General features: G+C 46.0%; 2 protein-coding genes and 1 long non-coding RNA gene across 6 annotated transcripts in view; 1 reads left to right on the forward strand and 2 right to left on the reverse strand.

Moving 5' to 3' along the window:
- The window catches only part of LOC124034723 (sorting nexin-18-like), a 24,890-nt gene extending 23,504 nt beyond the window's left edge, over window positions 1–1,386 (reverse strand). Inside the window, exon 1 of the mRNA XM_046348210.1 lies at window positions 34–1,386. Coding sequence (XP_046204166.1) covers window positions 34–1,094 — 1,061 coding nt within the window. The 5' untranslated portion in view covers window positions 1,095–1,386. The remainder of the gene's footprint in view (window positions 1–33) is intronic.
- LOC124034725 overlaps window positions 1–7,079 on the forward strand; it is a 7,421-nt gene extending 342 nt beyond the window's left edge. The window contains exons 2-6 of one of the 4 annotated variants that reach the window (XR_006838624.1): window positions 13–863; window positions 2,188–2,313; window positions 2,429–2,496; window positions 2,609–2,760; window positions 6,984–7,079. This is a non-coding gene — a long non-coding RNA (uncharacterized LOC124034725). The remainder of the gene's footprint in view (window positions 1–12; window positions 864–2,187; window positions 2,314–2,428; window positions 2,497–2,608; window positions 2,761–6,983) is intronic. The other 3 variants (XR_006838626.1, XR_006838627.1, XR_006838625.1) reach the window with 3 other exon arrangements.
- A 2,276-nt stretch (window positions 7,080–9,355) lies between these two features.
- Window positions 9,356–10,989, reverse strand: hspb3 (heat shock protein, alpha-crystallin-related, b3). Its single transcript, XM_046348211.1, is given in 2 exon segments — window positions 9,356–10,297; window positions 10,300–10,989. Coding segments are annotated over 2 exon segments (747 nt in total). The 5' UTR covers window positions 10,655–10,989; the 3' UTR covers window positions 9,356–9,905.
- Between the last annotated feature and the right edge of the window lie 4,923 nt (window positions 10,990–15,912).

A 15,912-nucleotide genomic window follows, 5' to 3' on the forward strand; every position in this document is an offset into this window, starting at 1 on the left:
CATGTTTTATAGGTCAAGAGGATAGAAACCTACCTGTTGCAGGAGAGGAAGTGCTGGAACACGTCACATCTGGACAGGACCGGGTGACTAGTCATGTGATTCATCCACCATATCAACCCTTTCCTCCTTTTAGAGATGAAGTCCTCCTCAAACCGCCCCGCGGCCTGTTTCTCTGGGATGTGGGGCACCGAGATGACAGGGAACTTCTCCACCAGCCTGGCGTAGAGCCAGTCAAAGTGTTTATACCTTCTGTTGACCTGGGTCTGTGTGTGGGTGGGCGTCAGCTTGTAGGCAATGTAACTCTTCATCCCTTTGAACTTGGTCTGCTTGGTGGGGTCGTCTATGGTACAGGCGAAGGGGTATGGGTTTTCCTGCCATTCTGGACCGTATTGTCCCGTTACAACACAGATCTTATCCCCATCTTTCACAAACCCAGCTGCCTCACCTAACACGAACGCTTCACCTCCTGATTTCACAAATGTTGAAAACCTATTGAGGTTTCTACTGACCGTGGCAGAGCTCTTGGCTTGTGGAGCGTTGCCACTTCTGGACATAGAAGATGTTGACACGCTATATGTAGACGAGCCATTGCCGTCAAAATCCCCTTGGTGAAAACTACCACCAACAACTACGGGCTCGTCAGCCACTGTCGAGGTGTCATCCCAGTCTTCATCCCAGTCTTCATCACTGCCCTGGCTGGCTTGGTAACCGTGCTGCTGCTGCTGCTCTGGGGCAAGCGGCGAGGACGCTGTAAACCCAGACGATATTATTGATGTTTTGGACAAGTTTTCAATTTGATTTAATGTTTTATTCGAGGCGTCCCCGAAACCTCCGGTTGGAATATTGGCGTATCGGGATCCCCGGTAAGTATCGTCTGACGTGCTGTTATTATTAAACGTGGACGCGGTATCGTTATTTAGGATCTCGACGTAGGACGCGGGGAAGAGACCTCTCTCGCCTTTGCTGTTGGACCCTTCTAGCCAGCCTTCAATGTCCTGTTCGCTGTACACACTCACTATTTCACGTTCCTTTAACGATATCTCCCCTGGGTTTTCGGAATTGAACTCGTATAAAGCCCTCGCCTTGAGCGCCATAGTTCAACAAATTACTGTCTGGCGCCCCCGCAAAACAAATAACCAGCAAACTCTTATTAACGGGCAAGTCTACACAAACTACACTAGTTCTGAAAGCACACTCCCTCCTAAAATGTCCCTTCTTATGCGATCTACCTCGCAATCCAGTTGTCTGTTGCTACTGTAATAAAAACTAAAATAATAATAAGTGCAATAAAATCCCGTTACTTCGTCCGAGTCTTTTCCGTTTTAAAGTTGAAGGGACTAGTTGCAGCGGTGGCCCCTGCCTCTCTCATCACACACTCCCCTTTTCGCACTCAACAACCACACGTAATCAGTCTGGGTAATGGAGGGTGGTATGAGCCAGAATTAAGTCGAGGCAACCGTACCACCCTGTGGCTGTCGCCTACTATTGCACGTCTGACTACCATGTCTGTGTGACGCCTGCGTGTTAATGAAAGTCATAAAGTGTGTATTTTATATTCTTAATTAAATCTCAACCATAAATGTTAGAAATGTACAGTTTTTCCCGTGTAAAGAAACCGGAAGGGTATTTTCCCCATTGTAAAGTAATGGAGTTAGGCTAGGTTGCTAATGGTTTTTCCCGTGTAAAGAAACCGGAAGGGTATTTTCCCCATTGTAAAGTAATGGAGTTAGGCTAGGTTGCTAATGGTTTTTCCCGTGTAAAGAAACCGGAAGGGTATTTTCCCCATTGTAAAGTAATGGAGTTAGGCTAGGTTGCTAATGGTTTTTACGTGTAAGAGATGGTTATTAAAATGGCTCAGATTAGTTCAGGTAATATATGTAAATATGTGATGTCACAATAAAATGTGTTTGTGTTAATGTTTGTACGAAAATAGCGTTTAACAGTTCGCTAGCTTGATGTTAACCAAATGTAGCTTGGTATAGGCAATAATTTATACACAATTGCATTGCTTACCTCAGTAAACAGTTGCGTCTCCTGTCTGAAAAAGTAATTGTGTATAAATGATTGCCTATACTGTAGAGTTTGGGGGAGTATTCTGGAGGCCTGGACGTGAGTTATAATGTGAATGTGTAGATGTATGGTGACTCCAGATTTGGATTAAGGGACCAACGGGTTCTGCTTTGACAGGTACCAGGAATGGTGGGAGGGACAATCTGAAAGTATTTATCTTTGTATACAAGAGCAGCGTCCAGGCCTCCAGAATACTCCCCCTATCACCTGCTGTACGGACGGGAGCCGCAACTGTTTACTGAGGTAAGCAATGTGCAATTGTGTATAAATGATTGCCTATACTGTAGTGTGAAACATTTTGTAATTGACCTTCTATTGCTGTTTTTTGTATAACATACTTTATTATCCCTGATACAAGTTGTCGAACAAGATCAGAATGCCTTCGAGGACCACCTTCAAGCAGGGACTGAGGAGGTTTTTCACCAGGTAAAAATGTTCACTGTTCATTTATTTTCTGGCCTTCAAAAGATATATATATAAAGAGATGTATTTGTGATAACATAAAATATAATTGCATTTATTTCTATTGTCAATCAAGGTGAGACTGAACATGAACAAGGAGAAACAGAAGGAGAACCACCGGACCAGGTGAACATCCTGGCTAATAACTTGGAAGAAGGACGAAAGGAAGGCGAGACCTGAGAAACCTTGTTGCTCTTTCGCTCCTAGCTGGGGTCACCATCCATTAAGGTGAATATAAAAATCTCACATTATAACTATTTGCCTCCTCGTGGTGGGCGGTATCGCCATGCTGTCAGCAGTACCAACACTGGCCCAGGGGTTATCTCCAAATAGTCTCAAGGCCAAGCGCTGGGTCACGTTAAGTGACCGGAGGTTGGCAGGTAGCCTAGTGGTTAGAGTGTAGAGGCGGCAGGTAGCCTAGTGGTTAGAGTGTAGAGGCGGCAGGTAGCCTAGTGGTTAGAGTGTAGAGGCGGCAGGAAGCCTAGTGGTTAGAGTGTAGAGGCGGCAGGAAGCCTAGTGGTTAGAGTGTAGAGGCGGCAGGAAGCCTAGTGGTTAGAGTGTAGAGGCGGCAGGAAGCCTAGTGGTTAGAGTGTAGAGGCGGCAGGAAGCCTAGTGGTTAGAGTGTAGAGGCGGCAGGAAGCCTAGTGGTTAGAGTGTAGAGGCGGCAGGAAGCCTAGTGGTTAGAGTGTAGAGGCGGCAGGAAGCCTAGTGGTTAGAGTGTAGAGGCGGCAGGAAGCCTAGTGGTTAGAGTGTAGAGGCGGCAGGAAGCCTAGTGGTTAGAGTGTAGAGGCGGCAGGAAGCCTAGTGGTTAGAGTGTAGAGGCGGCAGGAAGCCTAGTGGTTAGAGTGTAGAGGCGGCAGGAAGCCTAGTGGTTAGAGTGTAGAGGCGGCAGGAAGCCTAGTGGTTAGTAATATAATAATAATAATATATGCCATTTAGCAGACGCTTTTATCCAAAGCGACTTACAGTCATGTAAGTCTCTTTGCATACATTCTACGTATGGGTGGTCCCGGGAATCGAACCCACTACCCTGGCGTTACAAGCGCCATGCTCTACCAACTGAGCTACAGAAGGACCATTAGAGTGTAGAGGCGGCAGGAAGCCTAGTGGTTAGAGCGTAGAGGCGGCCGGAAGCCTAGTGGTTAGAGCGTAGAGGCGGCCGGAAGCCTAGTGGTTAGAGCGTAGAGGCGGCCGGAAGCCTAGTGGTTAGAGCGTAGAGGCGGCCGGAAGCCTAGTGGTTAGAGCGTAGAGGCGGCCGGAAGCCTAGTGGTTAGAGCGTAGAGGCGGCCGGAAGCCTAGTGGTTAGAGCGTAGAGGCGGCAGGAAGCCTCGTGGTTAGAGCGTAGAGGCGGCCGGAAGCCTAGTGGTTAGAGCGTAGAGGCGGCCGGAAGCCTAGTGGTTAGAGCGTAGAGGCGGCCGGAAGCCTAGTGGTTAGAGCGTTGGGCGGCCGGAAGCCTAGTGGTTAGAGCGAAGAGGCGGCCGGAAGCCTAGTGGTTAGAGCGTTAACCCAGGCGGCCAGGAAGTTCCTAGTGGTTAGACTGTTCCTAGACCAGGCGTTCCGGAAGCCCAGTGGTTAGAGCGTAAGGCGGCCGGAAGCCCAGTGGTTAGAGCGTTAACCCAGGCGGCCAGTTAAGCCCAGTGGTTAGAGCGTTAAGAGGCGGCCAGTTAAGCCCAGTGGTTAGAGCGTTAACCCAGGCGGCCGGAAGCCTAGTGGTTAGAGCGTTAGAGGCGACCAGGAAGCCTAGTGTTTAGACCGTTAAGGCGGCCGGAAGCCTAAGTGGTTAGAGCAGTTAAGGCGGCCGGAAGCCCAGTGGTTAGAGCGTTAGAGGCGGCCGGAAGCCTAAGTGGTTAGAGCGTAAGGCGGCCGGAAGCCTAGTGGTTAGAGCGTAAGAGGCGGCCGGAACCCAGTGGTTAGAGCGTTAAGGCGTTCCGGAAGCCCAGTGGTTAGACCGTTAAGAGGCGACCAGTTAACCCAGTGGTTAGAGCGTTAACCCAGGCGGCCGTTAAGCCTAGTGGTTAGAGCGTTGGGACCATAACCAAAAAGTTGCTGGATCGAATCCCTGAGCTGACAAGGTAAAAAATATGTCATTCTGCCCCTTGAACAAGGCAATTAACCCACTGTTACTAGACCAGTTAACCCACTGTTCCTAGACCAGTTAACCCACTGTTCCTAGACCAGTTAACCCACTGTTCCTAGACCAGTTAACCCACTGTTCCTAGACCAGTTAACCCACTGTTCCTAGACCAGTTAACCCACTGTTCCTAGACCAGTTAACCCCACTGTTCCTAGGCCAGTTAACCCACTGTTCCTAGACCAGTTAACCCTCTGTTCCTAGACCAGTTAACCCACTGTTCCTAGACCAGTTAACCCACTGTTCCTAGACCAGTTAACCCACTGTTCCTAGACCAGTTAACCCACTGTTCCTAGACCAATTAACCCACTGTTCCTAGACCAGTTAACCCACTGTTCCTAGACCAGTTAACCCACTGTTCCTAGACCAGTTAACCCACTGTTCCTAGACCAGTTAACCCACTGTTCCTAGACCAGTTAACCCACTGTTCCTAGACCAGTTAACCCACTGTTCCTAGACCAGTTAACCCACTGTTCCTAGACCAGTTAACCCACTGTTCCTAGACCAGTTAACCCACTGTTCCTAGACCAATTAACCCACTGTTCCTAGACCAGTTAACCCACTGTTCCTAGACCAGTTAACCCACTGTTCCTAGACCAGTTAACCCCATTGTTCCTAGACCAATTAACCCACTGTTCCTAGACCAATTAACCCACTGTTTCTAGACCAATTAACCCACTGTTCCTAGACCAGTTAACCCACTGTTCCTAGACCAGTTAACCCCATTGTTCCTAGACCAATTAACCCACTGTTCCTAGACCAATTAACCCACTGTTACACTGTTACTAGACCAGTTAACCCACTGTTACTAGACCAGTTAACCCACTGTTACTAGACCAGTTAACCCACTGTTACTAGACCAGTTAACCCACTGTTACTAGACCAGTTAACCCACTGTTACTAGACCAGTTAACCCACTGTTACTAGACCAGTTAACCCACTGTTATTAGACCAGTTAACCCACTGTTACTAGACCAGTTAACCCACTGTTACTAGACCAATTAACCCACTGTTACTAGACCAATTAACCCACTGTTACTAGACCAATTAACCCACTGTTACTAGACCAATTAACCCACTGTTACTAGACCAATTAACCCACTGTTACTAGACCAATTAACCCACTGTTACTAGACCAATTAACCCACTGTTACTAGACCAATTAACCCACTGTTACTAGACCAATTAACCCACTGTTACTAGACCAATTAACCCACTGTTACTAGACCAATTAACCCACTGTTACTAGACCAATTAACCCACTGTTACTAGACCAATTAACCCACTGTTACTAGACCAATTAACCCACTGTTACTAGACCAATTAACCCACTGTTACTAGACCAATTAACCCACTGTTACTAGACCAGTTAACCCACTGTTACTAGACCAATTAACCCACTGTTACTAGACCAATTAACCCACTGTTACTAGACCAATTAACCCACTGTTACTAGACCAATTAACCCACTGTTACTAGACCAATTAACCCACTGTTACTAGACCAATTAACCCACTGTTACTAGACCAATTAACCCACTGTTACTAGACCATTTAACCCACTGTTACTAGACCAATTAACCCACTGTTACTAGACCAATTAACGTTTTAATAAAGGTTCAAACATTTTTTTAAAGTAACTGCCATTTCCAGTTTGGTACTGTTAAGGTTATGACTCCAGTGGTCATGACATCACCTTGGAGTTTCTCCCCCAACTCACCTCTTCTTCTCTCTTTTCTTTTCTTCTTCTCTCCTCTTTTTCTGGGACCATCCCTTCTCTTCTTCTCTCCTCTTTTTCTGGGACCATCCCTTCTCTTCTTCTCTCCTCTTTTTCAGGGACCATCCCTTCTCTTCTTCTCTCCTCTTTTTCTGGGACCATCCCTTCTCTTCTTCTCTCCTCTTTTTCAGGGACCATCCCTTCTCTTCTTCTCTCCTCTTTTTCAGGGACCATCCCTTCTCTTCTTCTCTCCTCTTTTTCAGGGACCATCCCTTCTCTTCTTCTCTCCTCTTTTTCAGGGACCATCCCTTCTCTTCTTCTCTCCTCTTTTTCAGGGACCATCCCTTCTCTTCTTCTCTCCTCTTTTTCAGGGACCATCCCTTCTCTTCTTCTCTCCTCTTTTTCAGGGACCATCCCTCATCAACCCCACTGACTGCTTTTCTTTCTTTTCTGTCCGCCATTATTGCATGTCTTATCAAACATTTTTAAAATGAAATCATTCAGTAACTGTATTTTTACCTGATAAACCTGTAACCTGTGTGTTTGTTTGTTTACGTCTCTGTCTCCTACCCTGGTTCCCTTTAACTCTGCTCCCGTTCTCCAGGACCTAGTGATTCTGCCCAACACCCAGACATGGATCCACCTGATGTCCTCCATTTCCTGTTCTCCAGGACCTAGTGGTTCTGCCCAACATCCAGACCCACCTGATGTCCTCCATTTCCTGTTCTCCAGGAACTAGTGATTCTGCCCAACATCCAGACGTGGATCCACCCGATGTCCTCCATTATCAACCACCCTCCAACTTTTCATTACATCAGCTACTGTTATTGTCATGTTGTCATTATCTACTAAGAAAGAGCAAGACAACTATCATACTGGGCACATAATGTGTCATCCACAGATGAACTAAAAACACCTGCACTGCAAAGACTGACTGCCTGTTGAAAACCAAGTGGAAAGTCGAACCTCTCATCCACACAGCACCCATCTCCTCTCTATTCCACACACCAGAATTCAGTATCTCAGTCTATGATGCTATGTGAGCGTACAAATGAATCAAAGTAAATTGGCACACATGTACCAACAACAACAAAAATATCAACGTTTATACATTTAAATCTAAAATATTTTCTCTATCGAGTGAAGGAATAAATTCCTTGTAAATGGTAAATTCTGCCTTTTGTCATCCTTACTCACACCTACAGTCCAGACCTCTATTCACTTCACGGGGAGTTTAGTTGTAGCCGGGTGTTGCGTTCCCTCTTCGTAGAGGCGTAACAGTCAAATCCAGATTAAATAACGGTCTTCATGTGTATCAAATCCATCAAAGGGTTAAATCAATAACAAACAGCTGAAAGGTTTTCGTCATGATATGTGGTGTTTTCGGTTCCGTTCAGGCTGCACTAAATGAGATTTTTTTTTCTTCATCTGCTAAACTGTTTGCTCTATGCATAGACCCAACACCGACTCTATCTTTTTGGTCTTTTGTGGTAGTGTACCACTAATATTCTACATTGCGGAGCCTTTAAAAAAATATATATATATATATTCCTGAGGCTGTGCAAGACCTTCGATAGGCTAGTAGACTATTCGGAAATAATCCTGGAATTAATCATATATTATTATAGATCGCTTTATATAATATGGACTTATTTTTTTCTAAGGCTAAACAAACAAGGGGTAGCATATGCTTTTTTGCCTGTCTAACTAACAAGGGTTAGGGCCTATATCCTCGCATACCCCCTCAATTCAAGCTCTGCTTTTAAACATAAGACATCTCCATAGAAATGTAAAGCCTACGGATCGCATGGGGACAGTGAATATGTCTGGTAAACTGGGAACTCGGGGGGGGGGGGGGGACCTTTTGACATCAGTGATTTTCAGGTCAGAGAAAGATGCCAGAGTTTCTGAATTGGAGTAGGATGACCGGTCAAAACCACAAATAATCCCAGTCTGAGCTCGTTTTTTCCCAAGTTCCAAGTTGTATTGAACGCACTGAAGTCGGAAGTCAGAGATTGCCGAGTTCCGAGTTATTTTGAATGCTCCACTAGAGGCCTAGGTTACCTCTTATTTCTGAATAGGATGACCTCCAACAAAGAAGCCCTTGTCTCCATTGACAGTCCATGTTAATTCATGGCGGTATTTTATGGCGCTAGGAAGACGTTTAGGTGACTTTGTGAAAGGTATCAGTAGCTTCACGAGGCTTAATTCTGGCACTTATCACCCCCTATAGGTGCAGCTAGGGAGATGGGCAACACCAATCAAACACTGGCTGCTTTAGTTGAGTGGTGTGATTTGATTGATTCTAGAATCGGAATCCAACTGTATTTATAATCATTTGTACATATCCTTTTTTTAAAATCAGAATGTAACACGGGTGTAAACAATGTAAACAATCCGTAACAATGTAACATATTTTTTTAAATAGTTTTTATTTAACCTTCATTTAATTAGGCAAGTCAGTTAAAGAACAAATTCTTATTTACAATGACGGTCTACTTGTAAAGCTCTTCCAGGCCAAACCCTTCCCAAAACCGGATGAGCCAATTGGGATGAGCCAGCTGGGCCAATTGTGCGCCGCCCTATGGGACTCCCGATCACGGCCCGTTGTGATACAGCCCGGGATCGAACCAGGGTCTGTAGTGACACCTCTAGCACTGATGATGCAGTGCCTTAGACCGATAACATCTGATAACAATATTTATTGTTCTATCACATTTTTAAGTCTCTTCTTTCAACAGTGAACAATTTCTAAACAATCTCATAAAAATTTGTACTGTAAAAACAACATCGTCACTGATGCTGAAAGCCTCATGCTTAGCATTCCCATTTATGTCATAGATATTGTTTTCAATGACTGGAGAGGAACTTTCCTCTGCCCATTTACCAAATTAAATGTACACTTCATATTTGTTCAAATTAAACGCATATTGTTTTAATTGTGGTGAGAGGAGCTGGAGTAACATTTCAAAGCGAGGAGGAAAAAACGTATTTTAATAAAATAGATTTTTAAATATATCATTACTGCTGTTATATAATTCAATAACGTTATAGCATCAACAGCTTTTTATAGCAAAGTAGTGTCAGATAGAAATGTAACAATAACAATGTTTAGAGAAATATTTGACAATTTAACTTCACATGATAATAACAGACACAATGAATTAATCAATCACTCATGTTAGTGGTACTGTAACAGCTGATCTGACCTCATCTTTACCTGATCAATACAGTAATAATCAATAATCAATCATCAACAGTCAATAATCAATAGTCAATAATCAACAGTCAATAATCAAGAGTCAATAATCAATAGTCAATAATCAACAGTCAATAATCAAGAGTCAATAGTCAACAGTCAATAATCAATAATCAACAGCAAACATTCAATAGTTAATAATCAACAGTCAATAATCGACAGTCAATAATCAACAGTCAATAATCAATAGTCAATAATCAACAGTCAATAATCAAGAGTCAATAATCAATAGTCAATAATCAACAGTCAATAATCAACAGTCAATAATCAATAGGGGTCCTCCTGACTGTGTTGTATCCTAACAGGTGTTCTCTGTTTGGATTCCACCACCAGTATCCCATCATGACATAGCAGAGCCCTCAGACCCCCCGCCTGCTGTAGTTTCTCAGGCAGTGGGTCCTGGCGGGTGAAGCTTCGGGTAACAAACCCATGTTCATCCATTCTGGCTCCATGCTGAGCCTTGATCAAGAGCCATCCTTCAAACACCTGAATCATGATATCCTCAGGTCTGAACTGGGACACGTCCAGAAGCACCTGGTAAACAGGCTCAGTCCGCTGGGGTTGAGTTGTGGTAGTACTGTCGCAGACCCCTTCTAGCTTCACTACCCCTGGGTCGAGCCTCACTACCTCAGGGTCGGGCCTCACTACACCAGGGTCGGCCTCACTACCTCAGGGTCGAGCCTCACTACCTCAGGGTCGGGCCTCACTACCCCAGGGTTGGGCCTCACTACCCCAGGGTCGGGCCTCACTACCCCTGGGTCGAGCCTCACTACCCCAGGGTCGGGCCTCACTACCCCAGGGTCGGGCCTCACTACCCCAGGGTCGGGCCTCACTACCCCAGGGTCGGGCCTCACTACCCCAGGGTCGGGCCTCACTACCCCAGGGTCGGGGAAGGCAGGCCTGGGCAGGGCGAACAGGTCATGGTCCTCCACACAGTCGTCCAAGTCCCTTCCTTGGAACAGGGCCTGGTGGCGGACTGGGCTGTTCACCCAGTGGGTTATACACAGTCCCTCCATGGTTCTGCCTTCCTCCCAATCCATGTCCCAGAAAGCCTCTTGTGTTGCTGCTGTGTGGCAGAGAGCTTCACAGTCGCACAAATCAAATCAAGGAAAGAAAATAAACTGTCTCTTTCAAACCGAGGTGCATGAACAACTGAGCAAACGGAATGAGAAGATATCCAGCCAGTCAATAGTCATTCAGAAATACTTTTCTATTGTTAAACCCCAGTGCTAATCAGTCAGAAATACTTTTTTATTTTATCGCCATGGCAAAGCGGAGGATTGCGATTGGCGGGTCTGTGATCGTGTCGCTTGTAGTCTCTCAGTCTGAAAACCTCTTGTATATTGCTGTGGCACTGAGTCACTGAGTTTGACAGTGGGTCAGATGAAATCAAGACAGGACATGGCCTATATTTAGGACAGCGTGTGATAGGTGCTCTATCAGACTCCCATGTTGCTGTGGCAGAGGAGTGAGCCTGACGGACAGTTAGCTGAAATCATGGCAAACTATGTCTATATTAAGGACAGCGTGTTATTCTGGTGGGTGGTGGTTTCTAGGGGGTGGGCCTCTCAAGTCCTAATAGCAGTGGGAAGGAATCAGACCTGGGTTCAAATGTCTATTTAAAATGTTTCAAATACTTTTCATTTGCTTTAGTCTGCCTGGAGTACCAGATGGGTTTGCACTTTTGCAGCTATTTCCATTGACCAGGCAAGATCAATCAAGCCCAGATAAAATATTAATTTCAAATACTTTTCATTTGCTTTAGTCTGCCTGGAGTAACAGATGGGTTTGCACTTTTGCAGCTATTTTCTTTTGGTTCCATTGACCAGGCAAGATCAATCAAGCCCAGATAAAATATTAATTTCAAATACTTTTTGAACCCAGGTCTGGATATAAGAAGGCTGTTTTTAGAGCTGGTAGATATGCAGCAGAAGCTAAGAATGCATATTTTATTTAACTTTCATTTAACCAGGCAAGTCCGTTAAGAAAAAATGATTATTTACAATGACGGTCTATGAACAGTGGGTTAACTGGTCTAGGAACAGAGGGTTAACTGGTCTAGGAACAGTGGGTTAACTGGTCTAGGAACAGTGGGTTAACTGGTCTAGGAACAGTGGGTTAACTGGTCTAGGAACAGTGGGTTAACTGGTCTAGGAACAGTGGGTTAACTGGTCTAGGAACAGTGGGTTAACTGGTCTAGGAACAGTGGGTTAACTGGCCTAGGAACAGTGGGTTAACTGGTCTAGGAACAGTGGGTTAACTGGTCTAGGAACAGTGGGTTAACTGGTCTAGGAACAGTGGGTTAACTGGTCTAGGAACAGTGGGTTAACTGGTCTAGTGGGTTAACTGGTCTAGGAACAGTGGGTTAACTGGTCTATGAACAGTGGGTTAACTGGTCTAGGAACAGTGGGTTAACTGGTCTAGGAACAGTGGGTTAACTGGTCTACTGGGTTAACTGGTCTAGGAACAGTGGGTTAACTGGTCTAGGAACAGTGGGTTAACTGGTCTAGGAACAGAGGGTTAACTGGTCTAGGAACAGTGGGTTAACTGGCCTAGGAACAGTGGGTTAACTGGTCTAGGAACAGAGGGTTAACTGGTCTAGGAACAGTGGGTTAACTGGCCTAGGAACAGTGGGTTAACTGGTCTAGGAACAGTGGGTTAACTGGTCTAGGAACAGTGGGTTAACTGGTCTAGGAACAGTGGGTTAACTGATCTAGGAACAGTGGGTTAACTGGTCTAGGAACAGTGGGTTAACTGGTCTAGGAACAGTGGGTTAACTGGTCTAGGAACAGTGGGTTAACTGGTCTAGGAACAGTGGGTTAACTGGCCTAGGAACAGAGGGTTAACTGGTCTAGGAACAGTGGGTTAACTGGTCTAGGAACAGTGGGTTAACTGGTCTAGGAACAGTGGGTTAACTGGTCTAGGAACAGTGGGTTAACTGGTCTAGGAACAGTGGGTTAACTGGTCTAGGAACAGTGGGTTAACTGGTCTAGGAACAGTGGGTTAACTGGTCTAGGAACAGTGGGTTAAACTGCCTTGTTCAGGTGCAGAACGAGAGTTCTTTTGTTGTTGACCTTGCCAGTTTGGGGATTCGATCTTGCAACCTTTCGGTTACTTGGCCAACGAGCTAATGTCTCATATGTTTCCTTACACACTTAATATAATAATAACATGACCATGGAACTGTTCTGAGAGATATTATGGGGATATACACTATGTATACCAAGTATTAGGAACACCTTCCTAATGCCTAATGTGAGTTTTTAAAGCATTTGTTGAACTCGCAGCATGTTATTGTTTTGCCAAATCAAATATTTTTTGGGGTGAAGAATGTACTTGTTTATGTGAATGGAAGCAGCAACATGAGTGTAGATAGTCCTATAAAACCATCTCTCTGGTGCCATTTTAGTTAGAGTTCAACTTTAGGTCATTCACACATTTTGGCCCGGACCATTCTGATTGGTTGCCAAGGGTGGTTACTAGGGGGTGGAGTTTTAAGAGCCCTCTGGAAAGTCCCTCAGTCAATTCAATTCAAATACATTTATTGGCGTAGGAAACATGTTTACGTTGCCAAAGAAAATGGAATAAATAATAAATAAAAGTGAAATAAACAATCAGAAATGAACAGTAAACAGGAAAGAAAAAGAGACATTTCAAATGTTAGATTATGGCAGTGTTGCAACAATGAGCAAATAGTTTAAGTACAACAGGGAAAATAAATAAGCATAAATATGGGTTGTATTTACAATGATGTGTGTTCTTCACTGGTTGCCCTTTTCTTGTGGCAACAGGTCACAAATCTTTCTGCTGTGATGACACACTGTGGTGTTTCACCTAGTTGATATGGGAGTTTATCAAGATTGGATTTGTTTTCAAATTCTTTGTGGGTCTGTGTAATCTGAGGGAAATATGTGTCTCTAATATGGTTATACAGTTGGCAGGAGGTTAGGAAGTGCAGCTCAGTTACCGTGTAACGACTATCTGGTGTTTTTTTTTGTTTGGTCAGGGTGTGATCTGAGTGGGCATTCTATGTTGTGTGTCTAGTTTGTCTGTTTCTGTGTTTGGCCTGATATGGTTCTCAATCAGAGGCAGGTGTTAGTCATTGTCTCTGATTGGGAACCATATTTAGGTAGCCTGTTTGGTGTTGGGGTTTGTGGGTGATTGTCTCCTGTGTCAGTGCCACACGGGACTGTTTGGTGTTGGGGTTTGTGGGTGATTGTCTCCTGTGTCAGTGCCACACGGGACTGTTTGGTGTTGGGGTTTGTGGGTGATTGTCTCCTGTGTCAGTGCCACACGGGACTGTTTGGTGTTGGGGTTTGTGGGTGATTGTCTCCTGTGTCAGTGCCACACGGGACTGTTTGGTGTTGGGGTTTGTGGGTGATTGTCTCCTGTGTCAGTGCCACACGGGACTGTTTGGTGTTGGGGTTTGTGGGTGATTGTCTCCTGTGTCAGTGCCACACGGGACTGTTTGGTGTTGGGGTTTGTGGGTGATTGTCTCCTGTGTCAGTGCCACACGGGACTGTTTGGTGTTGGGGTTTGTGGGTGATTGTCTCCTGTGTCAGTGCCACACGGGACTGTTTGGTGTTGGGGTTTGTGGGTGATTGTCTCCTGTGTCAGTGCCACACGGGACTGTTTGGTGTTGGGGTTTGTGGGTGATTGTCTCCTGTGTCAGTGCCACACGGGACTGTTTGGTGTTGGGGTTTGTGGGTGATTGTCTCCTGTGTCAGTGCCACACGGGACTGTTTGGTGTTGGGGTTTGTGGGTGATTGTCTCCTGTGTCAGTGCCACACGGGACTGTTTGGTGTTGGGGTTTGTGGGTGATTGTCTCCTGTGTCAGTGCCACACGGGACTGTTTGGTGTTGGGGTTTGTGGGTGATTGTCTCCTGTGTCAGTGCCACACGGGACTGTTTGGTGTTGGGGTTTGTGGGTGATTGTCTCCTGTGTCAGTGCCACACGGGACTGTTTGGTGTTGGGGTTTGTGGGTGATTGTCTCCTGTGTCAGTGCCACACGGGACTGTTTGGTGTTGGGGTTTGTGGGTGATTATCTCCTGTGTCAGTGCCACACGGGACTGTTTGGTGTTGGGGTTTGTGGGTGATTGTCTCCTGTGTCAGTGCCACACGGGACTGTTTGGTGTTGGGGTTTGTGGGTGATTGTCTCCTGTGTCAGTGCCACACGGGACTGTTTGGTGTTGGGGTTTGTGGGTGATTGTCTCCTGTGTCAGTGCCACACGGGACTGTTTGGTGTTGGGGTTTGTGGGTGATTGTCTCCTGTGTCAGTGCCACACGGGACTGTTTGGTGTTGGGGTTTGTGGGTGATTGTCTCCTGTGTCAGTGCCACACGGGACTGTTTGGTGTTGGGGTTTGTGGGTGATTGTCTCCTGTGTCAGTGCCACACGGGACTGTTTGGTGTTGGGGTTTGTGGGTGATTGTCTCCTGTGTCAGTGCCACACGGGACTGGTTCGGGTTTACACGGGTTTTTGTAGTTTATTCATGTATGGTTTTCTTATTAAAAACAAACATGAAGTTCAACCACTCTGCATTTTGGTCCTCCTCTCCTTCGACGGAAGAATCCCGTGTCAGAGGGTTAACGCGACGGAAGAATCCCGTGTCAGAGGGTTAACGTGACGGAAGAATCCCGTGTCAGAGGGTTAACGCGACGGAAGAATCCCGTGTCAGAGGGTTAAGGCGACGGAAGAATCCCGTGTCAGAGGGTTAACGGGACGGAAGAATCCCGTGTCAGAGGGTTAACGTGACGGAAGAATCCCGTGTCAGAGGGTTAACACGTCGGAAGAATCCCGTGTCAGAGGGTTTGACGGAAGAATCCGTGTCAGAGGGTTAACGCGACGGAAGAATCCCGTGTCAGAGGGTTAACGCGTCGGAAGAATCCCGTGTCAGAGGGTTAACGTGACGGAAGAATCCCGTGTCAGAGGGTTAACGTGACGGAAGAATCCCGTGTCAGAGGGTTAACGCGACGGAAGAATCCCGTGTCAGAGGGTTAACGCGACGGAAGAATCCCGTGTCAGAGGGTTAACGTCGGAAGAATCCCGTGTCAGAGGGTTAACGCGACGGAAGAATCCCGTGTCAGAGGGTTAACGTGACGGAAGAATCCCGTGTCAGAGGGTTAACGTGACGGAAGAATCCCGTGTCAGAGGGTTAACGCGACGGAAGAATCCCGTGTCAGATCCGGAAGAATCCCGTGTCAGAGGGTTAACGTGACGGAAGAATCCCGTGTCAGAGGGTTAACGTGACGGAAGAATCCCGTGTCAGAGGGTTA

This window comes from Oncorhynchus gorbuscha, linkage group LG04 (assembly GCF_021184085.1).
Source record: "Oncorhynchus gorbuscha isolate QuinsamMale2020 ecotype Even-year linkage group LG04, OgorEven_v1.0, whole genome shotgun sequence".
NCBI lineage: Eukaryota > Metazoa > Chordata > Actinopteri > Salmoniformes > Salmonidae > Oncorhynchus > Oncorhynchus gorbuscha.